The 26,926-nt window shown below is 36.6% G+C and overlaps 1 protein-coding gene across 11 annotated transcripts in view; it reads left to right on the top strand.

The window, feature by feature from the left end:
• The window catches only part of PIK3C2A (phosphatidylinositol-4-phosphate 3-kinase catalytic subunit type 2 alpha), a 128,806-nt gene that overhangs the window by 4,450 nt on the left and 97,430 nt on the right, over window positions 1-26,926 (top strand). For all 11 annotated transcript variants that reach the window (XR_012122620.1, XR_012122622.1, XR_012122621.1 and 8 more), the window contains exon 2: window positions 22,344-23,491. Coding sequence is in view for 7 of the 11 variants with exons in the window: in XM_073216260.1 (XP_073072361.1) it covers window positions 22,409-23,491 (1,083 nt within the window). In the remaining 4 variants the exon portion in view is untranslated. The remainder of the gene's footprint in view (window positions 1-22,343; window positions 23,492-26,926) is intronic.

Below are 26,926 nucleotides of genomic sequence, written 5' to 3'. Positions count from 1 at the left end.
CAGAAAGTACTTCAGTTATAGGAAAAATTGTTAATGGGAAAGAAAAGATGTAAGGGATATAGTATAGTTGTATTTAAATGATGAGTTGATTAGGCAAGATTTTTATTTTTGAATTAAGAGTCGAGATCATAAAACACCGTCGGAAGAAGGCAGCGTTTAGATGTCAAGAACAGGTATTTCAGTGCACAGGGAACAACTTGAGGAAAAGCTTGGAGCAGAGCAAATAAAATCTTAAGTTTAAGGAAGGATTTACAGGACTTATTTGAAAAGATAAGGACCAGACAAAAGTGAGGTAAAAGATAAGAATAAGCAGACATCTGCGATAGACAATTTAGAGGCCAGTGGTCAGAACTTTTATATTTGGATTATTCAGGAAATCCTAACACAGGCTATGAATTCATGTGGCTTTAGTATCAATGTGGAAGAAGGTTTAAGAGGACTGAAAAAGTTGGTGATTATAAATGAACAACAGAGAATGCTAGTTCCTGTTTGAATAGAATAAGGAATTTAACTATGAAAAGATAAAGGAATAGGCAGTGATAAGAAAAGGAATGAAAATGAGTTTTAAAAGTCTAGTATTAGAAGTTCTAATTGAAACAAGCCATTTTTTTTAAAAGGATTTTCCTATAAAAACAGAAATTGGCAGTTTACCTTCAGAAAATACCAGTAGAAGCAGAACGACATTAAGTATTGTCAAAATTCTACTGTGGAGTTAAAGGGAAAAAAAGACAAAATCCTCTTTCAAGATAAAAAGGTCAGGAGAATGAGAGGAGATAATAGAGGGAAATCAGTGTACTGTTGTGGTGAGGTGGGAAAGAACATGGATGTTGATGGGAGAGAGAAAAACACATTTAGGAGTATACCTGTTTAATTAGGGAACAGGAAAACACCTCTTCATATATTTCATTTGTTCTGGGAATTATACAAAGCATGCATTTTTTCCCTCAAAGTAAGCTCTGCAGGAGACCTAATTATACCTGTGAACAGAAACCACAGTGCTGTGAATAGCTATAACCAAATTGATTTATTTAACTTTCTCTGTGTTCATACATAATTTGTAACAGTTCTGACCCTTCTTTTTAATTTAATGTGTAAGAGTTTTCTAGACTACAGTTCTGAGTTGGGGAAAGGTGCTCTTTGGCCCCAGGGAATAGTTCCAGAGTTTTATTTGACTTGATCTCATGATGATATTTATCAGACTGGAATTCTGCCTGTATTGAAATGCATAAAATGACACTGTAACTGTGTAGGTTTTTTTTTTAAATCAGATTTATTTAGGTATGATTCACTTGTAGTAAAATTCATCTGTTTTAGGTGTACAACTCTTAAAAATTGCGATAGTATGTAACTGCCACCACCATAATTAAGATGTAGAATATTTCTATGACTCTACAAAGTGTCCTTGTACACCTTTATAATCAGTCCTTTCCACTCACCTGCCAGTCTCTAGCAACAAATGATTTTTTTTAAATTCCTATATTTTTGCCTTCCTAGAATGTCTCATAAATTGGCATCATACAGTATATACAGCCTTTTGAATCTGGCTTTATTCATTTAGCCTAATGCTTTTGAGATTCAATAAATTGCCTTTAAAAAAAATTTTTTTAGAACAATTTTAGATTACAGAAAAATTTAGATAGTACAGAGAATTACTCTACACCCTCGACCTGGTTTCTCCCCACCCCTCATTTTTTTTTACTATATGTAAACTATATTTGCTAATTGTCAAAAATAAGATTCTAAAATTAAAGTTTTTGAAGATGGGAAATTGTATGAAGATTTCTTTCAAGATGTTGACTTTAATGACTTTTATTGTAAATGATGTATAACAAAAACTGTCATTTGAACCAGTTAAGTGTACATTTTAGTGACATTAATCATATTTACATTGTTGTACAACCATCACCACTATCTATTTACAAAATTTTTCATCCTCCCAAAACAGAAACTCTGCCCAGTAAACAATAACTACCATTCCCTCTCTTGCTAGCCCCTGTTAACTGCTAATCTGCTTTCTGTCTCTATGAATTTATCTGTTATAGGTGTTTCATATGTGCAGTTATAAATATTTGTCCTTTTGTATGTGGCCTTTTTAATTGTGCATGTTTTCATACATATTGTAGCATATATTAGCACTTTATTCCTTTTTATGACTCATTGTACTTGGTACACCATGTTTTATATATCCATTTGGTGATGGGGACTTGGGTTGTTGACACCTTTTAGCTATTGTGATTAATGATGCTGTGAGTGTTCGCCTACAGGTATCTAAGTCCCTATTTTTAATTATCTTAGGTATATGACTAGAGTGGAATTGCTGGAATATATGGTAATTCTATGTTATTTTTTGAGGAAACACCAGAGTATTTCCATAAATGGCTACACCATTTTATATTCCCATCAGTAAAGTATAAGGGTTTCAGTTTCTCCACATTCATGTCAACACTTGTTATTTTCCTTTTGTTTTGTTTTAAATTATAGACATTCTAGTAGAAATGAAGTTGTATCTCATTGTGGATACACTTGGATTTCCCAATGATCTAATGATGTTGAGCATCTTTTCATGTATTTATTTTTTAATGTTTAAGAACATACTGATGATTGTTTCAGTAATTGGGCAGATGTAATAATACATGTATTTTTTAGTGCCTGACATATACAATGCATTATATGTGTGTGTGTGTGCGTATATACATATACGCACACACACACACATATATATATTTGACATTGACAACACTATGAGATATGATTGTTCTACAGATGAAACAGCGAAGACAAATAGGATTAAGTAGTTGAAAATTACATACTTATTAAGAAGGTGGTCTGGTATTTGAGCTCTGTCTTGCTACTATATCATTTTTCTTTGTTATCATGGTGGTTCTACAAAACTGGCAATTTCCTACAATTGGTGCCATGTGATATAATTTCTCTTTGTTATCATGGTTCTACAAAACTGGCGATTTCCTACAATTGGTGCCATATGAAAACAAAATTTTGTTAGCCATAGAAATTAATGGAGTTTGGGGGAATATCAGAAGTATTCATGTCAATTTTTCATTATTTTATTCTCTACCTGGGGGTTCTCAGTTGTAATTCAGTTTTATTTTTTTCTTACATTAAGCAGTGTTGGAAATGGAGGCACATACCATAACATTTAGTGCAAAAGCTTACTGTTTTTTTGTCATGTTGGAATTGAGGGTAATGTCAGAGTATGTTTAATGATTCATGTTAAATGAATGAACAATAAAGTAGTCCAAAGTTCAATAATTAACTCCACAAAACAGTACTACTCTTGGGATTCTAAGTTAGATTGAAAACTGCTTTGTCGATAAGATACCTTGCAGGAACCTCTTGCTATGACTGTATGCCCCCTTTTTGTCTCCTTCCCAAACATATAGTGATACACATAGGCAAATACAGAAAAATTTGGGGGGATGCATGCCCTGGTTGTGAATCTGTGTGTAGAATGTTGCTCCTAAGGGCTGAAAGTGTTTTAATGACTGCTAGTGTTTCTCCTTATCCCCGTTTACAGAGCATTCCTCCTCCTCCTGGTGCTGCTGTACCAGGGATGAGAGTAGTAGTGAGCCTGTGTCCCAGTGAAGGGGTTTATCACTTTCTGGAATTTAATTCATGAGTTTTTTTTTTTTTCTTCAGCCCTACCACATGTTGAAGGCTTTTCCCATTTTAAACCCATTCCTGACACTTCCTTCTCTCTTAGTTCCCTTTACTGTCAAAGAATTGAAAGAATAACATGCCCTTGTTCCTTGTGATTCCTTCCTTTTTCAGTTTTCCACACTTCTCTAAACTATCAGCTTTGAAAATAACTAATGAGGGTTTGTCGGGGAGGGGAAAATGTGGAGTGACTGCTAATACGTGGCTTCTTTTTGGGTGATGAAAATGTTCTGAAACTTGGTAATGCTGATGGTTGCACAACTCTCAATATTCTAAAAACAACTGAATTGAAAGCATAGGTGAGTTTTATAGTAAGTTAATTATATCTTGATATAGTTATTATTGAAGTAATTGCAAATGAGCTCATAGAACTAGAGTATTTTTTCGGTCCTTATTCTGTGTCACCTCTTTGTAGTTTCTGACAGTATTTAGGACACTCTGTTCTCTTATTTTTCTGATGCCAGTCTTCACACCTACTGTTCATTTTCCTCTGACCTTTCTTTCCTACTTAAGTATTGGTGGCCCTCATGACTTCTTCTTCCCTCTTTTTCTCTCTGCACTCACACATTGTTCCAGGGCAGTCTCAACTACTGTCTTGATTTCAGGTCTTCAGTTTTACATAGATAATACCTAAAGATTCATTTCTAGCAAATTGCTCTGTTGAGCCCAAGGCCAACAAGCAGACATGACCTGTATTTCCTACAAGCACTTCAGAATAGTTCATATGTTTTGGTCTGACTAAAAAGAACCATGTAGCTCTGAAGAACAATTCTGAGAATACATACACATGATGTTCTCCAGAGAGAGAAATTAATGGTTTATTATTTGGCACATTTAAGATGACTTCCAAATGCTTTAAATGAAAATACAACAACAGTGGATTAAAAATCTATTGTGTCTCAAAAGACAAACAACAACAAATGTTGGCAAGGATGTGGAGAAAGGGAAACCCTCCTAACTCTGCTGGTGGGAATGTAAATTAGTTCAACCATTGTGGAAAGCAGTATGGAGGTTCCTCAAAAAAACTAAAAATAGAAATACCATTGGACCTGGGAATTTCACTCCTAGAAATTTACCCTAAGAATGCAGGAGCCCTATTTCAAAAAGACATATGCACCCCTATGTTTATTGCAGCACTATTTACAATAACCATGAAATGGAAGCAACCTAAGTGTGTATCAGTAGATGAATGGATAAAGAAGATGTAGTACATATACACAATGGAATATTATTCAGCCGTAAGAAGAAAACAAATCCTACCATTTACAGCAACATGGATGGAGCTAGAAATAAGCCAGGTGGAGAAAGACAAGTACCAAATGATTTCTCTGATCTGTGGAGTATAGCAATAAAGCAAAAACTGAAGGAACAAAACAGCAGCAGACTCACAGAATCCAAGAATGGACTAACAGTTACCAAAGGGAAAGGGTTTGGGGAGGATGGGTGGGAAGGGAGGGATAAGGGAATAAGGGGCATTATGATTAGCACACATAATGTAGGGGTGATGCTGGGGTTCTTGTTTGCGGAGTCAAAGAATGAACTTAGCAAACAGTCAAGGTAGGAGAGCCAGGGAGAGACTTTTATTTAGAGATACAGTAAGAGGATAGAGCTCCTGGCTTATGCCAGGAAGGGGACAAGAGAGCCCGTGGTGGTGCTTTGTCTAGGGGATTTATAGGCTGTTGAGAGACAAAGGGCTAGGGATCCAGACCCACCAAATGGTCTCTAAATGTTTATTTTTGAAAAGACACTAAGTTTCTTGATTATTTTGCAAAATTAACATAAGAGATTTACTGCTTTGATTCTTTCTCAGAATAGCAGCTTCTTGATTTGGGTCCATATCAATCAAGGCTGCCTGTTCTGCCCTCAAGGTGGGCTGAGTTATTGTCTGTTTGCTAAATAGTAAGTAAGAATCTTCTTAACTTCCTGAGTGTTAAAATGCAATCTTATCTTTAAGATGGAATCCTTCCTGCCTTTCACTATGTTGTGTACCAGCTTTGCTATATTAATTGCCCAGATTATATATTACTTGATTAGAGCTGGAGGAGGAGAAGCATCATCTGGCCAAAGTTAAGTTAAACTGGGCCTTTTAGCAGACTAAAGTAAATTTTACAATAGCTTCATTTAATTGACACAATGAAGACATGGGTTGTGTTGAGGTATTTTCTTGCCTAGGGGATGTTCAAACATTCCAGGCCAAGTTACTCCTGGCTTTTAGTTTTAACTAATCTTCACTGAAGAATGCTTATATTTCCTAGTTTGATATTTTACTTTAGTGAATTAATGTGAGTCTGACTTTGCTTAATTGTTTAATATGGAGTTTTGGTAGGGATCTTTTTCCAGAGGCCTTCACCCTACTCTGACCACACGCGTGGTCCCTGTCTCAGGAGGGGGCACGAGGAAGGCCAGTATAGCACAGAGAAGACAAGTAGTGACTCTATAGCATTTTATGTGTTGATGGACAGTGACTGTAATGGGGTATGTGGTGGGAACTTGATAATGGGGGAAATCTAGTAACCACAGTGTTGCTCCTATAATTGTATATTAATGATACAAAAAAAAATCTATTGTATCTCTTAGATTAAACTATTCATTTTGAGTATATTTTTGTGTACTCTTACAGAATACTGAAGGCACTCTACAGTGCAAAATTGTTTCCTAATCTGGCTCATATTAGATTGAATTCCATTTGTTTGTTTAACAAAGATAGAATGAAAGCTTGTTTGTTCCAGGAGTGTTCTGGGTGCTAGGGATACCAAGTGAACCCAAGAGAGTAAATCCAAGCATCTTGTAATTTACAGTTTAGAGATAGAAGATAGACAATAAAAAAAATAAATAGAATACATAGTATACTGGATGTTACTAATGTTAAGGAGCAAATAAGTAAATAGGAAGAGGAGTTACAGAAATTGACCATTTTAACAAGGCCATCCGGAAGGACTTCACCCAAATGTCACCTTCTTGATGACTTGAATGGCATGAGAAGAAGCCATTCAGCTCTCCAGGGGAAGAGCAGTCCAGTCAGAATAGAAGAGCAAAGGCTCTGAGTGAGAGGCTTAATGTGTTTTGAAGAACAACGAAGAGGCCAGTGTGACAGTAGCTGAGAGAGTTATAGGAGAGAGGCAATAGAAGGACCAGATATTAGGGTGCTTGGTGGATTATTGTAAAGATGGAAGGGGTAAGTGGGAAGTAGAGAGCATGTCTTGGTTGCAGAGTGCGAGTAGGAGCCGGAGGAAACGGATAGGGTGGGCCTAGCTAGCAAAATGGTTGCTCCCAACCTACCCTTTCCCTTGACTTCAGTTTCATAGGAGATTCGCCTGGTGCTGGGAACACCTTTTCCCCTGGAGCTACACATGTGTTATTAGTTAATTGGTGGGTTTCATGTATGTGTATGTATGTTATTGTAAATAATACCTTTTTGAAAATTGCTTTTTCTTACCATTTGTTGCAGGTATTTACAAATACAATTGATTTTTCTGTATTAGTATCATCTGACAACCTTGCTAAACTCTGGCATGTAGTTCTGTTCTCTTAAACTCTTTGTAGGTTTTACTTTATCATAAATAATAATTTGTTTCTTCCTATTTGATTCCACTTTTTACTTGTTTTTCCTGCCTTTCGGTGCTGGCTAGAAATCTACAAAATACTGAATAGAAGTGGTGATGGGCATCTGGTTTTCTTCATGTTCAAAGGGAAAGCTTTTCAAGGTTTTATCAAGTGTGATTTTTATTGATTCTTTTGGCCAAATAAGGAACTTTCCTTCTGTTTACAATTGACTACAAATATCTATTGAGATGAGCATATACTTTTTCTAATTGTTTAATTTTTGATATGGCAAATTGCATTTTGTATTTGCATCTGAGTTTGGTTTATTATTTTGTTTAGGACTTTGTATTTGTATTCATGAATGAGATTGGTTTGCAATTTCCTTTTCTCATCCTTGCCTGGTTTTGTTATCAAAGTTATGGTAGTTTCAAAAAGTAAGGAACATACTTATATCTTCCTGTCTGTTCTCTGCAAGGGTTTGTGAAAGGTGGTTGTTTCTTCCTTAGGTTAAGTCAGTGAAGCCTTCTGACCCTGCAGTTTTCTTTGAGGAAAATATTTTTGATGACTAAGTTTTTTAATGGTTATGTAATATTCAACTTTATATTTCTTATATACTTTTAATTTCATTTTAATTACTATCTTCTAGGAATTTGTCTACATTTAAAATTGTATTTGCATAGATTTATTAATATATTTATTATCTTTGTTATCTCTGCTGCATCTATTGGATGTCCTTTTTTTATTCTTGATATTGTCTATTCCTGTCTTTTGTTTTTGATCGCATTACCAGATACCTTATTAGTATTTTAAAAACAAGCAATTTTTGGCTTTGTTGATCTTCTCTGTTGTGTATTTCCTATGCCTCTAATTCCTTCTCTTTTTTTTTTTTATTCCTTCTAGCTTTGTTATCCTGTGTTTTTCTAATTTCATGGGATGGATGCTTAATTTTTCAATTTTTCCTCTTCTCTACATTTAAAACTATGTACTTTTTAAAAAAACCTACTGTTTTATATACCCAACAAATTTTGGCATAATGAATATTTTTCCCTTTGTCTAGTGTTTGTTAACAGTTTGGTATACTATTAGGTTTAGCATAACTTCTAAGTTGCTACTGCCTCAACATGAGTAAGACTAAGCATCTTTAATTTTTTGTAAACTGTTTATTCAAACTCTTCATCTGTTTTTCCACAGAGTTATTTTTCCTTATGAGGTCATTGCTATGTTTTAGTAAAATTAACTCTTTCTCTGTGATATGAGTAGCAAATATTTTTCCCATTTTTTTCATTAACATTTTAATGGTTATTTGTATGTTACTTTTCAGCATGTAGAACAGTGCCTCATGCATATTTTACACCCAATAAATATTTATTGAAGAAATGAATAAATTCCGTGGTCTTTGTCAAACAAAAATTATTATTACTATTTTACTTTTTATTTTTTTTATTTTGGTATCATTAATCTACAATTACATGAAGAACATTATGTTTACTAGGCTCCCCCCTTCACCAAGTCCCCCCCACATACCCCTTCACAGACACTGTCCATCAGTGTAGTAAGATGTTATAAAATCACTACTTGTCTGCTCTGTGTTGCACAGCCCTCCCTGTAACCCCCCCGCACTATACATGCTAATCGTAATGCCCCCTTTCTTTTTCCCCACCCTTGTCCCTCCCTTCCCACTCATCCTCCCCAGTACCATTCCCTTTGGTAACCGTTAGTCCATTCTTGGGTTCTTTGATATTGCTGCTATTTTGTTCCTTCAGTTTTCCTTTGTTCTTATACTCCATATATGAGTGAAATCATTTGTTACTTGTCTTTCTCTGCCTGGCTTATTTCACTGAGCATAATACTCTCCAGCTCCATCCATGTTGTTGCAAATGGTAGGATCTGTTTTTTTCTTATGGCTGAGTAATATTCCATTGTGTATATGTACCACATCTTCTTTATCCATTCATCTACTGATGGACATTTAGGTTGCTTCCATATCTTAGCTATTGTAAATAGTGCAGCGATAAACATAGGGGTGCATCTGTCTTTTTCAAACTGGAGTGCTGCATTCTTAGGGTAAATTCCTAGAAGTGAAATTCCTGGGTCAAATGGTGTTTCTATTTTGAGCTTTTTGAGGAACCTCCATACTGCTTTCCACAATGGTTGAACTAATTTACATTCCCACCAGCAGTGTAGGAGGGTTCCCCTTTCTCCACAACCTCGCCAACATTTGTTGTTGTTTGTCTTTTCGATGATGGTAATCGTTACTGGTGTGAGGTGATACCTCATTGTGGTTTTAATTTGCAATTCCCTGATGACAAGCGATGTGGAGCATCTTTTCATGTGTCTGTTGGCCATCTGAATTTCTTCTTTAGAGAACTGTCTATTCAGGTCCTCTGCCCATTTTTTAATTGGATTATTTGCTTTTTGTTTGTTGAGGTGTGTGAGCTCTTTATATATTTTGGACATCAACCCTTTATCAGATCTGTCATTTATGAATATATTCTCCCATACTGTAGGATAGCTTTTTGTTCTGTTGATGGTGTCCTTTGCTGTACAGAAGCTTTTTAGCTTGATATAGTCCCACTTCTTCATTTTTGCTTTTGTTTCCCTTGCCCGGGGAGATATGTTCATGAAGAAGTCGCTCATGTTTATGTCCATGAGATTTTTGCCTATGTTTTTTCCTAAGAGTTTTATGGTTTCATGACTTACATTCAGGTCTTTGACCCATTTCAAATTTACTTTTGTGTATGGGGTTAGACAGTGATCCAGTTTCATTCTCTTACATGTAGCTGTCCAGTTTTGCCAACACCATCTGTTGAAGAGACTGTCATTTCCCCATTGTATGTCCATGGCTCCTTATTCTGTTCCACCGGTGTGTGGCTCTGTTCTTGTGCCAATACCAAATTGTCTTGATTACTGTGGCTTTGTAGTAGAACTTGAAGTTGGGGAGCGAGATCCCCCCTGCTTTATTCTTCCTTCTCAGGATTGCTTTGGCTATTCGGGGTGTTTGGTTGTTCCATATGAATTTTTGAACTATATGTTCTAGTTCATTGAAGAATGCTGTTGGTAATTTGATAGGAATTGCATCGAATCTGTATATTGCTTTGGGCAGGATGGCCATTTTGATTATATTAATTCTTCTTAGCCAGGAGCATGGGATGAGTTTCCATTTGTTCGTGTCCTCTTTAATTTCTCTTAAGAGTGTCTTGTAGTTTTCAGGTTATAGGTCTTTCACTTCCTTGGTTAGGTTTATTCCTAGGTATTTCATTCTTTTTGATGCTATTGTGAATGGAATTCTTTTCCTGATTTCTCTTTCTATTGGTTCATTGTTACTGTATAGGAAAGCCACAGATTTCTGTGTGTTAGTTTTGTATCCTGCAGCCTTGCTGAATTCCAGTATTAGTTCTAGTAGTTTTGGAGTGGTTTATTCTTAGGTATTTCATTCTTTTTGATGCTATTGTGAATGGAATTCTTTTCCTGATTTCTCTTTCTATTGGTTCATTGTTAGTGTATAGGAAAGCTACAGATTTCTGTGTGTTAGTTTTGTATCCTGCAACCTTGCTGAATTCCAGTATTAGTTCTAGTAGTTTTGGAATGGAGTCATTAGGGTTTTTTATGTACAATATCATGTCATCTGCAAATAGTGACAGTTTAACTTCTTCCTTACCAATCTGGATTCCTTGTATTTCTTTGTTTTGTCTGATTGCTGTGGCTAGGACCTCCAGTACCATGTTGAATAACAGTGGGGAGAGTGGGCATCCCTGTCTTGTTCCCGATCTCAGAGGAAAAGCTTTCAGCCTCTCGCTGTTCTGTATGATGTTAGCTGTGGGTTTATCATATATGGCCTTGATTATGTTGAGGTACTTGCCCTCTATGCCCATTTTGTTGAGAGTTTTTATCATGAATGGATGTTGAATTTTGTCTAATGCTTTTTCAGCATCTATAGAGATGATCATGTGGTTTTTGCCCTTCTTTTTGTTGATGTGGATGATGTTGATGGATTTTCGAATGTTGTACCATCCTTGCATCCCTGGGATGAATCCCACTTGGTCATAGTGTATGATCCTTTGGATGTATTTTTGAATTTGATTTGCTAATATTTTGTTGAGTATTTTTGCATCTGCGTTCATCAGGGATATTGGTCTGTAGTTTTCTTTTTTGGTGGGGTCTTTGCCTGGTTTTGGTATTAGGGTGATGTTGGCTTCTTAGAATGAGTTTGAGAGTATTCCCTCCTCTTCGATTTTTTGGAAAACTTTAAGGAGAATGGTATTATGTCTTCTCTGTATGTCTGATAAAATTCCAAGGTAAATCTATCTGGCCCAGGGGTTTTGTTCTTGGGTAGTTTTTTGATTACCACTTCAATTTCGTTGCTGGTAATTGGTCTGTTTAGATTTTCTGTTTCATGCTGAGTCAGTCTTGGAAGGTTGTATTTTTCTAGGAAGTTGTCCATTTCTCCTAGGTTTTCCAGTTTGTTAGCATATAGGTTTTCATAGTATTCTCTAATAATTCTTTGTATTTCTATGGAGTCCATCGTGATTTTTCCTTTCTCGTTTCTAATTCTGTTGATGTGTGTTGATTCTCTTTTTCTCTTAATAAGTCTTGCTAGAGGTTTATCTGTTTTGTTTATTTTCTCAAAGAACCAGCTCTTGGTTTCATTGATTTTTTTCTATTGTGTTATTCTTCTCAATTTTATTTATTTCTTCTTTGATCTTTATTGTGTCCATCTGTCTGCTGACTTTAGGCCTCATTTGTTCTTCTTTTTCCAATTTCGATAATTGTGACATTAGACTATTCATTTGAGATTCTTCTTCCTTCTTTAAATATGCCTGGATTGCTATATACTTTCCTCTTAAGACTGCTTTTGCTGCGTCCCACAGAAGTTGGGGCTTTGTGTTGTTGTCATTTGTTTCCATACATTGCTGCATCTCCATTTTAATTTGGTTGTTGATCCATTGATTATTTAGGAGCATGTTGTTAAGCCTCCATGTGTTTGTCAACCTTTTTGCTTTCTTTGTACAATTTATTTCTAGTTTTATACCTTTGTGGTCTGAAAAGTTGGTTGGTAGGATTTCAGTCTTTTGGAATTTACTGAGGCTCATTTTGTGGCCTAGTATGTGGTCTATTCTAGAGAATGTTCCATGTGCACTTGAGAAGAATCTGTATCCTGTTGCTTTGGGGTGTAGAGTTCTATAGATGTCTATTAGGTCCATCTGTTCTAGTGTGTTGTTCAGTGCCTCTGTGTCCTTACTTATTTTCTGTCTGGTGGATCTGTCCTTTGGAGTGAGCAGTGTGTTAAAGTCTCCCAAAATGAATGCATTGCATTCTATTTCCTCCTTTAATTCTGTTAGTATTTGTTTCACATAAACTGGTGCTCCTGTATTGGGTGCATATATGTTCATAATGGTTATATCCTCTTGTTGGACTGAGCCATTTATCATTATGTAGTGTCCTTCTTTATCTCTTGTTACTTTCTTTGTTTTGAAGTCTGTTTTGTCTGATACTAGTATTGCAACACCTGCTTTTTTCTCTCTGTTGTTTGCATGAAATACCTTTCTCCATCCCTTGACTCTTAAACTGTGCATGTCTTTGGGTTTGAGGTGAGTCTCTTGCAACCAGCATATAGATGGGTCTTGCTTTTTTATCCATTCTACTACTCTGTGTCTTTTGATTGGTACATTCAGTCCATTTACATTTAGGGTGATTATTGAAAGGTATGAACTTATTGCCATTGCAGGCTTTAAGTTTGTGGTTACCAAAGGTTCAGTGTTCGCTTCTTTACTATCTTATTGTCTAACTTAACTCACTGTTGAGCTATTATAAACACAGTCTGATGATTCTTTATTTTTCTCCCTTCTTATTCCTCCTCCTCCCTTCTTCATATGTTGGGTGTTTTGTTCTGTGCTCTTTTTAGGAGTGCTCCCATCTAGAGCAGTCCCTCTAAAATACCCTGTAGAGGTGGTTTGTGGGATGGAAATTCCCTCAACTTTTGCTTGTCTGGGAATTGTTTAATCCCTCCTTCATATTTAAATGATAATCGTGCTGGATACAGTATCCTTGGTTCAAGGCCCTTCTGTTTCATTGCATTGAATATGTCATGCCATACTCTTCTGGCCTGTAAGGTTTCTGTTGAGAAGTCTGATGATAGCCTGATGGGTTTTCCTTTGTAGGTGACCTTTTTTCTCTCTCTGGCTGCCTTTAATACTCTGTCCTTGTCATTGATCTTTGCCATTTTAATTATTATGTATCTTGGTGTTGTCCTCTTTGGGTCTTGCCTGTTGGGAGTTCTTTGTGTCTCTGTAGTCTGAGCAACTGTTTCCTCCCCCAGTTTGGGGAATTTCTCAGCAGTTATTTCTTCGAAGACACTTTCTATCCCTTTTTCCTCTCTCTTCTTCTGGTACCCCTATAATGTGGATATTGTTCCTTTTGGATTGGTCACACAGTTCTCTTAATATTGTTTCATTCCTGGAGATCCTTTTATCTCTCTCTGCATCAGCTTCTGTGTGTTCCTGTTCTCTGGTTTCTATTCCATCAATGGCCTCTTGCATCTTATCAGTTCTGCTTATAAATCCTTCCAGAGATTGTTTCATTTCTGTAATCTTCCTCTGAACGGCTGTAATCTTCCTCCGGACTTCATCCCTTAGCTCTTGTATATTTCTCTGCATCTCCGTCAGCATGTTTATGATTTTTATTTTGAATTCTCTTTCAGGAATACTGGTTAGGTCTATCTCCTTCTCAGGGTTTGTGATTTCAGTCTGTATCAAATTTTTCTGCCTTTTCATGGCGATAGAGGTAGTTTGCGGAGCTGGCACAAGTGATGTCTGGGGGAGCATCCCTTCTTGTTGGTTTATGGCCTTCTTCTCCTGGGAGAACAGCAACCTTTAGCGGCTTGTGCTGGGCAGCTGCCCACAGACAGGACTTCTGATTCTTGCCGGCCGCTATGAAGTTTAGCTTCGTGTTCGCTGTGTGCGTAGCCTGCCTCGGGCTGCTGCTCTGATATGGCGGAGCCATGTTGGAGGTGAAACGGCCGAAGGCTCTTTATCTCCGTGAGGGGCCTCCATGCTCCCTGCTGTCTTGGGGGTTAGAGTGCCCAGCGTTCCCCGGGATTCCCAGCTGCTGGGCTAAGTGTCCCAAGGTGCTTCCGTCCAGCTGTGGGGTCCCTGTCCCTTTAAGACTTTCAAAAAGCACTCGCTTTTCTTTGTCCCCAGGGCACCGGCTGCAGGGACCCGTTCACAGGTCTTACTGTCCTGTTTCCCTAGTTTCCAGCACCCCACATATGCCCTGTGTCTGTGCTCCGGTGCGGATGGCTAGGGCTGACTATTTAGCACTCCCAGGCTCCCTCTCCCTCCCCGCTCCGACTCCTCTCCTCCCGCTGGGAGCTGGTGTGTGGGGTGTTCAGGTCCCACCGGGCCGCGGCTTGTATCTTACCCCCTTCGCGGGGCACTGGGTTCTCACAGGTGTGGATGTGGTCTGGCTGTTGTCCTGTGTCTTCTGGTCTCTCTTTTAGGAATAGTTGTATTTGTTGTATTTTCAAAAATGTATGTGGTTTTGGGAGGAGATTTCTGCTGCTCTACTCACGCCGCCATCTTGGCTCTCCTCCTCCCAAAAATTATTTTTAAAATATTTGTAGTTGAATATTCTCTCATGGTTTCTAGGTTTTCAATCATTAGGTTGGTCTTTATGCTGAGCTTATGTATGAATTCCGTTGTCTTTTGATTTTATGATTTTTTTACACTAAAATGTTTAATCTTTTTGTAATCTATCCTGTGTTGTCAATTGTGAACACATTTCTCTATTAAATGTTAACAGCTTTCTAATTGTAGAGGATTAATTAGAAATTATATACTTAAAAAATACAACATTTATAAAGGATAAGACAGACCTTAGTTAAAAGGTTGTATGTTATCTATGGGACTTTATGAAAAATAACTAGTAGGCATTTGAGATACTTAATTGATTTGAGGGAAGGGGTGACTTTTGTGAAAAAAAATTTTTCCTGACCATCCAGAAAATGATATTTGTTCAGTGTGCTTTTTGTTCCTTTCCTTATAAATTCTAATCTTGTGTTGTCCGCTAGCCATGTTTGGCTGTTGAGCACTTGAAATGTGGCTTGTCTAAACTGAAATGTGGTAAGTGTAAAATATATACCAGTTAATGAAGTTTGAGTATTAAAAGAACATAAAATATCCCTTATGTATTTCTTATATTACCTGTTGAAATGATAATCCAAAATATTGGATTAAATAAAGCATATTATTAAAATTAATCTGTGTCTTTTCATTAATGTAGGTATAAAAATTTCAAAATTCTTTATGTGGCTTTCATTCTATTTCTGTTGAACAGTGCTGCTTTAACCTAAAACTCACCTAACACTTGGACATTCTTCCGTTTTGTCTTTTTGACAAATTTGTATACTGCCTAATACCTTAGTACTTGTTTTTTTTTTTTTTATTGAACTGTCATTGATGTACAATCTTATGTTGGTTTCAAATGTACAACACAGTGTTTCAAGAGTTAACCATATTATTAAATCCTCACTTCATCTAATGTGGTCACTATCTGTCAATGTAGTAAGATATTACAGAATTATTAACTGTATTCTCTGTGCTGCAAAATTCGTTTCTTTTGTCAGATGAGTTTTTTTTCCCCTCCGTGAGTTAGTAGACATAGGAGGGTATTCTTTTCTTGTTTTCCTTTGAGCACAGATGCAGCCCTTCTCCTATTTTTAGTTTTCTGTTGCCATCTCGCTCCTAGTTTCCAAGATAATCTTTTCTCCCACCACTTGCTCATTCTAAACTCAGCCATGTGATTTTTCAGTTTTAGTTAAATTTATTAATACATGTACTCTTTTAAAAAGTATTTTTTTTAAATTTCAAAATCTGATCTTCTCTTTGATAAAAGGAATGGTATCTTAAGTTCTTTACCCATTGATGCATTCATTCAACAGCTACAGAAGTTTGAAACTAGAGGATGAATGAAATAATTCATGTCCTCAACGAAATTATGCATTTGCTAGTCATCTGGTGAAAATAAATTGATGGATAAATTGGTACATATAATTGAACAGCAGTATTAACTACTTCATTATAGAATTAAAAGTAACATAAGATTTATTGTTAACTAATCTATTATTTATATAGAATGTATAATTTGTGTGTTTTAGTTTCTTCATTTGTATCCTAGGGATAGTAATTGTAGCTACTTAATAGAATTTGTTCACTCACTTGTTCATATAAACCTATGTATAGATAGAAATACATACATACTTGCTATGGTTACTGCAGTCTTCATAATTTTATGTTTAATGGTAGCATAATATTCCATGTTTTACGAGTTGAGTTTGTTCTCCTCAGTTCTTGTCCTCCTGAAAGACAGAGGCACAATAGTGAACCATAGTAAAAGTTTTATTTGAATACCCTCCAAGGGAGGAGCGGACCAGAGTCAAGGTAGACAAAGGAATCAAACTTTTATGAGGAGGGTCTATTTATCATGACCTAGCTAGTAGGCACTTCTTTAATTGACAGGGTGAGATGATTTGATTGATAGTTATACACCCATTCTCTTGTTGTGCATGTCTTCCCCAAAACACAGAAAAGCCCATGGGCTGCCGGAGGAGGGAGCAGAACCACAGTTTTACTTTAATAAGATTATGATGAGGTGTGGTTTGGGCAGTTCTTAGTTTTGGTCCATTGTGCCTGCCTTGGGACCTGGTTGGGACCTGTTTGGCCTGGTCCCGATAGGCAAGAAGTTATCTTCCTGCAAAGCCTTTGTTGTCTTCATGTGGGACCCTCTTACCTGGGCAGAGTTTGGGGAGCTTTTTCCCTGAACCTCATCTTTCCCATCCCCAGCTGCTCATGTCTATCTTTCTATGTAATATATGGAGGTACCATAGTTTATTTTTCTTTGAGATTCGTTTTCATTTTAGAGGAGAAATATTTGTACTATTGGTCATTGTTTTTCCATTTTCTTAGGTATCTTGAATTCTAAGATCAGAAAGCATTTAGATGGTAACAGGACTACCTTGTTTTATTTTTTTCCCAAGATTTAAATTTAAATTGTAAATGAATGTCTACAACAAAAGAAGCCAAACTCAGTGATGTACAAGGACCTCCAAAGAGAACATTGTCTTTGGCTTGGGAAGAAAGAGCTTAAAATAAAATTCAAGCCCAGTATGAAAAAAAAAAAAAAGCCAAACACTTTTAAATTAATTATTTTGGGTCTGCAAACAATATTGTCAAGTAGAAAGATAGACAAGAGCAGCTGCAGAAAGAGAAAATAAGGATCAAGGAAAAAAACTGCCCTAACACTGCTGAGGTAGGGAGTCCTACATGAAGACAACAAAGACCGCAGGGAGATAAGTTCCTTGCTTATCAGATCCAGGATAAACCAGTCCTAACCAGGTCCCGAGGCAGGCACAATGGAACAAAACTAAGAACCTCCCAAACCACACCTCATCATAATCTCATGAAAATAAAATTGCAGTTTTGCTTCCCCCATCCCCCAGGGGCTTTGTGTGCATTTTAGGAAAAGATAAGTACACCTAGAGGAGTGGGTGTATAGCTAGAGCTGTCAATCAAATGACCTCACACTGTCAAAGAGGCACCTCCTGCCTAGGTCATGATAAATAGACCCTCCCCTAAAAAGTTCAGTGCTTTGGTCTACCCTGACCCTGGCCTCCCCCTTTCTTGGAGTGTATTCCCCCATATAAAACTTTAGCTTCTCTATTGCCTCTCTACCTTTCAGTTCTTTGTTGCGGTGGGGATAAGAACCGAGAGCAGTCTGGACCGCAACAGCATCCCAAAAGTTTAACTGAATAATTAAATTGCCCCTTTTGAAGAATTTTTAAGTAGCTACAGTCTTGTGATTATTACTGGGTTACTTTATATTGGGGGATTTGGGGCAGATGGTATACAATCACAATTCAAAAAATAGTTGCATTGTCTTTCCCAGCTCGAATTCAGGAAACATTAGCACTGAAGTTTTCATTTTGAATTGGTATATATGAAATTATTTCCTGCTAAATGTTTGTCATCAAATGAGATTTTTATTTTAAAAAATTAGTGGAGCATCTAAGTGCAGCAACCTCAGAAATATGCAGCAGCCTGAAATATGCAGCAGGGTTACTTTTGGACAGCCTTTTAAGTCCTTTACTACCCTCTGAGTATACATGAATGATGACCTTTTGGAAAACTAAAATATGGTAATTAAGCTGCTGACAGCTCTCTATTACTGATTGCTTAAGAGTTGGACTTACTTTAGCTTACACTGCTTTGGGTTGGTACTAGGGATAGAGCAAGCCAATGAATTGATGATGTGAAGAATACAGTCACTGTTAAAATATATAAAAATTTTTATAGTAGTTTATTATTATAAACTACCTTTGTTAATAAATAAGAGGTAACATTAATTTGAAATATTTGGAATAAGTGTATTCTCCATTGAGTAAACTGTATCTCAAACTCACTTTAAGAAAATCCAGAGCCCCCTTTCAGAACAGTGTGATATCATTACCAAATATGATAGCCAGGAGAATACTTAAGTAACAAATTGGCATTTTCCTTGTGGAAAATAAATTGCAGTTCAGTATCTTTATCTCTTTGTAAAGTATTTTGTTCTAATCCTTCTGTTTTTGTGAAAAACTAGGCAGTGCATAGTGGTGTTCAATAATAGGTTATATTTGACTCCTCTCCTGCTGCATGCAGTCTGTGCCACCTAAAATCTCTTCTTAAAACACTGTCCAGTAGCCCTCATTTCCTCCTATAAAAACACATGTTCATTAAATTAAGTTCCATGTGTATTAAGCAAGGTGCTTCTAAATGTTGTGGGAAAAAAAAAAATGAAGAGAGTAGGCCTCTGAACGAAACTTATTCTAGTTTGTTGGGGAGACTTAAAGGTTACAGATTCTGTGTTTATCAAGATCTTTTCGGTTATTATGGCAAAAAGTGATTTTAAAGTGGCTAAAGCGAAGAGGCTTACGTAAATGTAAAGACTGACTTTGGACATAGTTAGATCCAGATGCTTAATATAATATCCAGAATCTGTCTCATTTCATTGATCTTAACTCTGTTCTCTTCTACTTAGATTCATTCTCAGGAAGCATCTCCTTCAATGGTGGCAAAGATGACCACAGCAGTGTCAGGCTTACATCCTATAGTTTAGGAACTACAATGATAAGCTTCCTTTCCAAGTCGTTTAGAATTCGTGAGGTAAACTACTGATTGACTGACTAGTAGGGGTAGTGGGGAGTAAGGATGATTCAGCCCTATTTGAACTAGGTGGGAAAAAAGGGGAGATGAATAACTTCCAAAAAGGAAGTTAGAGAGCTACTACCAGAAGAAAGGATGCTGAGCAAGTGAAAAAGCATAAAGTCTACAAAAATAAAGATAATTTTTAGTTGAGCTAAACTGATGAATTCTGACAGGAGCTTAAGAAAAGCTTCAGACAGAAAGCTCTATATTTGAATGAGCCTTAAAGGACAAATAGAATTTTTCCAAGACAGAATGAGTAAAGAAAGGACTTTCTAGGTCACTCATTTGAGAAGTTTGGCAGTGAAAGGAGGAAATTAAAATGGAAGTTACTGGAGTCTAAAGGGGAATGTTAAGATTTTTTTCCCCTTTCAGTATGGAGAAAGCTTGAGCATTTTTATGGCAGAGGAGCAGAAGCAAGGTGAAATTAATAATGCAGAGGAGATAATCATTGATAAAGAACTAAGCGAAAGGATATCCCACTACCTGTCCCTGGATGGGGTAAATTTAGAAAGGAAATGGGAGCTGTGTATTCTCTGAGGACAAGTGAAGGAAGGTATTGTGGCAGTGGCTGTGGAGGTTAAGACATTAAATAAGTGAATTTCAGTTTTGTTTCTAAAAGTAAAAAAAAGATTTGTCAGTTATCTGTTGTCATGGTAACAAACCATTCCAAAAACGATTTTTGGGGTTAACAATTTGGCTTGAACTCAGGCTTTGTGGTTTCTTCTGCTGATCTTGCTTTGGGTCACTCATGTGGCTGTGGTCATCTGGACTGTGGCTATATGTTCTAAGATGATGTCTCCATTCACATGGTGTTAGCTGTTGGCTGGGCTCTTCTCCTTATGCTCCCTCATCCTTTATGAACATTCACATGGCAATGGCTACATGCAAGAAAGGAGGAGCTGAAGCAGTCAGGCTTCTTATGATGTAGGCTTTCTACGTCCATTCTACTGGTCAAAGCAAGTCACAAGACCAGCTCAGATGAGTAGAGAAATAGACCCCACCTCTTTATGGAAGGAGCAACGAAGCCACATTACAAATGGAGTGTATACTGGAATGGGAGGAATTTATGCCCATATTCTCCAACCCAACATTTTATTGTGGAAGTTTTCAGTCATGCAGCCAAGTTGAAAGAATTTCAAAGTTAATACCCATACACCTACTACCTACCTAGATCCTATTAACATTTTCCTACACTTGCCTTATCACATATTTATCCATCTAACATCCCTCTATCCATCAACTCATCTAATCTTTTTGATGCTTTCAAAATAAATTGTAGACATCAGTACTTTCTTCTGAGTACTTTGTGTATACTTAGCGAGAGTCAGTATTTGTTTACAGTTTTTTCTCTTGAAAAAACATGTACGTATTTTGAAGTGTACAAAATATAAGTGTGCATTTAGCTTAGTTTTGTAGTCTTCCATAGAAGGGAAAAAAACTGGAAAAGCTTTTCTGTGAAATGCCTCAGATATTCAGCTATAGTTCTATAAAAGAATTGCAAAGCAAAGTATGTCTTCCTTAAATACCTCCTCTTTCTTCACATCCTCATCACTAATAATTTTTTATTTAGTATTACCTCAACACTTAGGATTTTCACGTGTTACATTAATTTGCATTCACTTTGGATGTTTCCGTATCTCCTTTCATAAAGCATTTATTGAGCATATACTGTAGACAAGTACTGTGCTAGAAAAAAAGGATGTACAGCTTTTTTGCCTTCTAGGTATTCAAACTAGGTATATCTCAAACCAGATTCTAATAATAATAGATGCCACTTATTTAATGTTCATGCTCAAGGCCTATGATAAGCACTTCTAGTTGCATTGTTTCATTTAATCCTTATAATTAATTTAGGGAAAAGATACTTTTTCATTTTAAAAGTTAGAAAACAAAGGCATGTAGACAGTTTTCACTTGCCCAGGGTATTATTGTTTCATAAATCAGGGTGGTCTAACTCCAAAAGCCACATTTAACCCTATAGCATATTAATTAGAAAGCAGGAAATGTGCTGTCTGTTACACAGTAGATAACACTTTAATTGGCCATTTTGCTTCATAAGGTAATCTTGATCTGAATTGTGTTTATCTTAAATAGAGGAGGATAAATTTTTATAAACTGAAGTGTGAGAAAGCTTAATAGACTACCTTCCAGTCTATGAATAAATACTTCAGCAATTTGAAAAGGAAAAAGTTTAGTATTATAATAATTAATTTAACTGCAGGTAAACAGAAGTATGATCAAAACTGACAGAATCAGCCATAGTTATCTTTGAGTGGTGTATTAGAGCTTATAGCCCTAATACGTTTGTCTTACTTTTCTAATCCATGTTATATCATACATTTTTAATATTTCTAGAATATTATAAGCTCTTAATCAGTTTTCTCTTATGTTTTGATAAAATAATAGTTCCTTGATTTTATCAACTAGGTATTGAGTACTTATATTGCTAATTTAACAAATAGCAAAAGATTGAAACTATTTTGACTTGCTTATTTGCCTAACAGTAAAGCCTATCTGAACTCTTGAAAATGTGTGACTAGCACTTAAGTCCTTTGATGCCAGAAATTCTGCCAGAAGTGCCACAGGATAATGATAGCCATGGGACAGCTGAAATGCATCTTCAGTTCCTTTACTGTGCTAGCTTTCCTGTTAGGTCAGGGAATGGATGGGGTAAAGTCATGTAAGTCTAAACATCTCCATTCACCCAACCATGTATAAGATATTTTTAAAGTTTTCCTTCACCCAGATTTTCCCCAACTATTCATTTAATTTTATTTTATTTGGTAGTATATTTGTAAGTGGCTTCAAATCCTTAGTTATATGAGGTAGTTCACAAACAAATGTGTTTTTAAAAATCTAATTGAGTGTTATGTTTATTTTTATGTATAGGTCTTGCTATTTTGGAAGCAACAAGGAAAAAGAAATTAAGGGAAAGTTTGTTTTTTTAAGTTGACATGGCTCAGATATCCAGCAATAATGGATTTAAGCAGTGTTCATCTTCACATCTGGAACCAACAAGAACTAAAGATGTGGACAAAGAAGAAGCATTACAGATGGAAGCAGAGGCTTTAGCAAAACTGCAAAAAGATAGACAAGTGACTGATAATCAAAGAGGCTTTGAGTTGTCAAGCAGTACTAGACAAAAAGCACAAGTTTATAACAAACAGGATTATGATCTCATGGTATTTCCTGAATCAGATACCCAAAAAAGAGCAGTAGATATTGATGTAGAAAAGCTCACCCAAGCTGAACTTGAGAAACTATTGCTGGATGACAGTTTTGAGACTAGGAAAACACCTGTATTGCCAGTTACCTCTGTTCTGAGCCCTTCATTTTCAGCACAGCTCTATCTTAGACCTACTATTCAGAGAGGACAGTGGCCACCTGGATTATCTGGGCCTTCCACTTACACTTTACCTTCTGTTTACCAGTCAACTTACAGTAATAAACAGACTGCATTCCAAAATGGCTTCAATCCACGGATGCCTACTTTTCCATCCACAGAACCAATGTATTTAAGTCTTCCAGGACAGACTCCATATTTTTCATATCCTTTGACACCTGTCACACCCTTTCATCCACAAGGAAGCTTACCTACCTACTGTCCAGTAGTTAGTCCCGACATGGCAAAGCTTTTTGACAAAATAGCTAGTACATCAGAATTTTTAAAAAATGGAAAAGCAAGAACTGATTTGGAGATACCAAATTCAAAAACTACAATCAGTAATCTACAGGTATCTGCAAAGTCTGAAGATATCAGTAAATTTGACTGGTTAGATCTGGATCCTCTAAGTAAGCCTAAAGTGGACAATGTGGATATATTAGACCATGGAGAAGAGAAAAATGTTCCAAATATTCCAGGTTTGCTAGCTGAGGATCCTTGGGATGCTGTTCTTCTTGAAGAGCAATCACCAGCAAGTTGTTACCTTGAAAGAAAGGTGAATGGAAAATCTCTTTCTGGGGCAACGGTAACAAGAAGCCAGTCTTTAAATATTCGAACAACTCCACTTACAAAAGTCCAGGGCCAAATATCTCAGGTAAAGTCTTTTCTTACTAACTTCTCAAACTTAGTAGTATAACACAGAATTCATATTTGTGTACATAATTTTTTTAGGCAAAAAATACTTTTCATTTTGAATCTTTGTTCTTGAGTGTGCTGTGAATCTTAGGTTGTGTGGTAAAGGATTAAGTGTGTTTAGGCCAATTGAAAAATTGCTTATTAGTATTCTAGGATTATAAATTTTAAACTCTTCAATCAGGGATTGGGCTGTCACTGGTAGGCAATTAAGATAATTTTTATCTATGTCTTCTCATTATATATGGTCTTACTTTCTCTTCCTTACTGCTTTTATTTTTCAGGGTAAACAAAGAATTTTGGTTTTTATTCCCATTACAGAAATTCTCATGTATATTGTTTTGTTGTTTTTAACCAAGAATGAATGAATGGCAGAAAGGAAGGAAAACCCCAGAGAGATGGGAGAAAAGCCATTTGTTTAAGTACTCTCTTTGAGCCCATATATTGATAAAAGTGAAGAATGGAACTATAGGCTATATGATGTAGTTACTGAGTTCATAAAATCTTACTATCTGCAAAAATTAATTACAGGTGGCTAGGGAAGGATGTATTCTCTCAGAGGAGAGATAGCAAGGTTTGGACTTTTCCATTCAAATATACCATTGCAGATTTGTATTTTGCTCTTACACTATCATCTGTGGATCCTAGGACTGTTTAAGCTTCATTCTCACTTTAATGCAAATTACACCATTCAGCAAATTAGATCAGTACTTAGTTACATAACACTTTAGGCACTAGGGGAATCAGCATTTAGGGAAGAAGTGGATTTTGAATGATGTGAATGGGTTTATGTTGAATTTTTTACTTTAAAAAGCCATTTTGGATGTAGGGGGCAGGAGTGTGGTGGTGGAAGAATGTATTAAGCAGGTTTAGAAAAAAAGATATTTTTGGATGACATGATCAGAATTCAGAAAAAAACTACAATGTTTTCCCAATGTATTTTCCAAAGGACTGTAGCTCATACTAAGAATTTGATGTTGCTCAACAAAGCAAAACTGAGGGAACAAAACAGCAGCAGACTGACAGACTCACAAGAAGGGACCAGTGGTTACCAAAGGGGAGGGATGGGGGAGGGAGGGAGGGTGGGTGGGGAGGGAAGGAGAAGGGGATTGAGGGGTATTAAAATTAGTACACATGGTGTTAGAGGGTGGTCACGGGGAAGACAGTGTAGCACAGAGAAGACAAGTTGTGCCTCTGGTATCTAACTACACTGATGGACAGTGACTTCAGTAGGGTATGGGGGAGACTTATTTAAATAGGAATCATAAATATAATGTTGGGTTATTATCTCTTAATATTCTATGTCATCTTGTGGTTTTTGCTATTTTTATAAAATAACAATCATTTCCTAAGGTATTTGAAGGGGGGAGAGGGGAAATTTTAAGCCAAGGATCATCTCAGGGAAATAAAAAAAAAATACCTAAGAATGGAATTGCTGGTAATTCTGTGATTTCATTTTGAGGAACCACCAAACTGTTTTCCATAGTGGTTGCACCATTTTACATTCCCACAGCAATGTATGAGAGTTCAGGTTCTCTACATTCTTGTCAAGACTTGTTCTTTTCCATTCTTCTGATTATACCTATCCTAATGGCTGCGAAGTGGCATCTCATTGTGATTTGGATTTGCATTTGCTTGATGACTAATGATGTTGAGTATCTTTTCATGTGCTTACTAGCCATTTGTTTTTTGTTTGTTTGTTTGTTTTGGAGAAATGTCTATTTAAGTCACTTGTCCATTTTAAAATTGGATTGTTTATAGCACCTTTATTCATAATAGCTAAAAGGTGGAAACAGTCCAACTGTGCATCAGTTGATGAATGGGTAAACAAAAGTGGTATGTCCATACAGTGGAATATTAATCACACGTAAAAAGGAATGAAGTCCTGATATTTGCTACAACATGAATGAGCCTTGAAAACATTATCAGTGAAAGATGCCAGACACAAAAGACCATGCATTGTATGATTCAGTTTATATAATATGTCCCAAAAAGGCAAATCCTTAGATTGGTCACCCTGATCCTCCCATTCTGCTCAGGTTGGGTCACATTTGGAGCAGTGTTCGAGTAGAGAGATCCCTTCCCAGCTGTTGGTCTCCTTTTTAGAGGTTAAGCATGAGAGAATTAGGACAGGGTGTTTGACACCATGTGGTCTGGATTAGGAATACAAGCTGTTTTCAGAAGTTGTTTGGGAAGGGCAACTGCCTGGATCTTGTGAGCTGTGGAAAGCTGCAGTCTTTGCTCCAGAGAGAAGGAAGCCCCTGGCCCTATAGGGAGGGAGCTGTGTGTAGGCACAGCCCTCCCATTGGTAGAAGGCAGGGCTTCTCATTGTCCAGGCAACCCAGAGTGAGCATCCAGGTCATTTTCAAATAATGTTGCTCCTTGCATCATACCTCTATGTATGTTCATTCACACTTGTACAGTGTATGCATTGTAGCCACACTACATAGATTATTTTGAATTTAGTAAAGTATTTATAAATGACTTTGATTTATTTAATTACTTCTATATCTCAAATTGTAACCTTCCCTGCATTGGAAAATCACTTACCTGCTGAGGGAAACAGTACTCCAGGTGAGCTGAGATTACTCTTTCAGATAAACTGTGTTTATCTTTACAAAGTTGAGATTGTCTGGTTTGGCCCAAATTATATACTGTCCAGTGATCCAAGACTAGAACTCAGGACCTAAGAGCTACATGCTTTTTATCTGTGCTGTAGATGTTCACACTGAGCTCTTTTACCATAGTCACTAAGACAGTAGAATGTGCCTGAGAGTCCTATGGACCAGAGTGACCTGTACTTATTTTACAGTTGAGGGCACTGAGAGGAAAGAATTGTAGGAATAACTAATTTTTTCATGTAATCATGGTCTTGTAGTTAAGTGAGCTCTTATATTTTAGAGATGTATACTGAAGGATTTACAAATGAAACATAATAAATTACTTGTAGCTTTAATAAAATTGAATGAGACTGGGGATAGGGTGCTTATAGATGAAACAAGATTGCCATGTATTGTGGTGTGGGGGATCACGGGGAGAATAGTGTATCACAGAGAAGTCACATAGTGGATCTCTGGCAACTTCCTTCACTGATGGACAGTGACTGCATTGGGGTATGGGTGTGGACTTGATAATATGGGTAAATGTAGTAACCACATTGTTTTTTCATGTGAAACCTTCATAAGAGTATATATCAATCATACCTTAATAAAAAAAAAAGATTGCCATGTATTGATAATTGTTGATGTTGGCAATGAATATATGATGTTTTATTATAGTGTTATTTCTACTTTAGTATATGGGGAAAGATAACTTTTTTTTCCCCCAAAAATCTCTCTTAAGTGGAAAAGGGAACCCTTCTACACTGTTGGTGGGAATGTAAATTGGCACAGCCACT

Source organism: Manis javanica, chromosome 11, assembly GCF_040802235.1.
Source record: "Manis javanica isolate MJ-LG chromosome 11, MJ_LKY, whole genome shotgun sequence".
NCBI lineage: Eukaryota > Metazoa > Chordata > Mammalia > Pholidota > Manidae > Manis > Manis javanica.
Note: the sequence above shows the minus strand (reverse complement) of the source record. Positions and strands in the feature narration are given on the sequence as shown.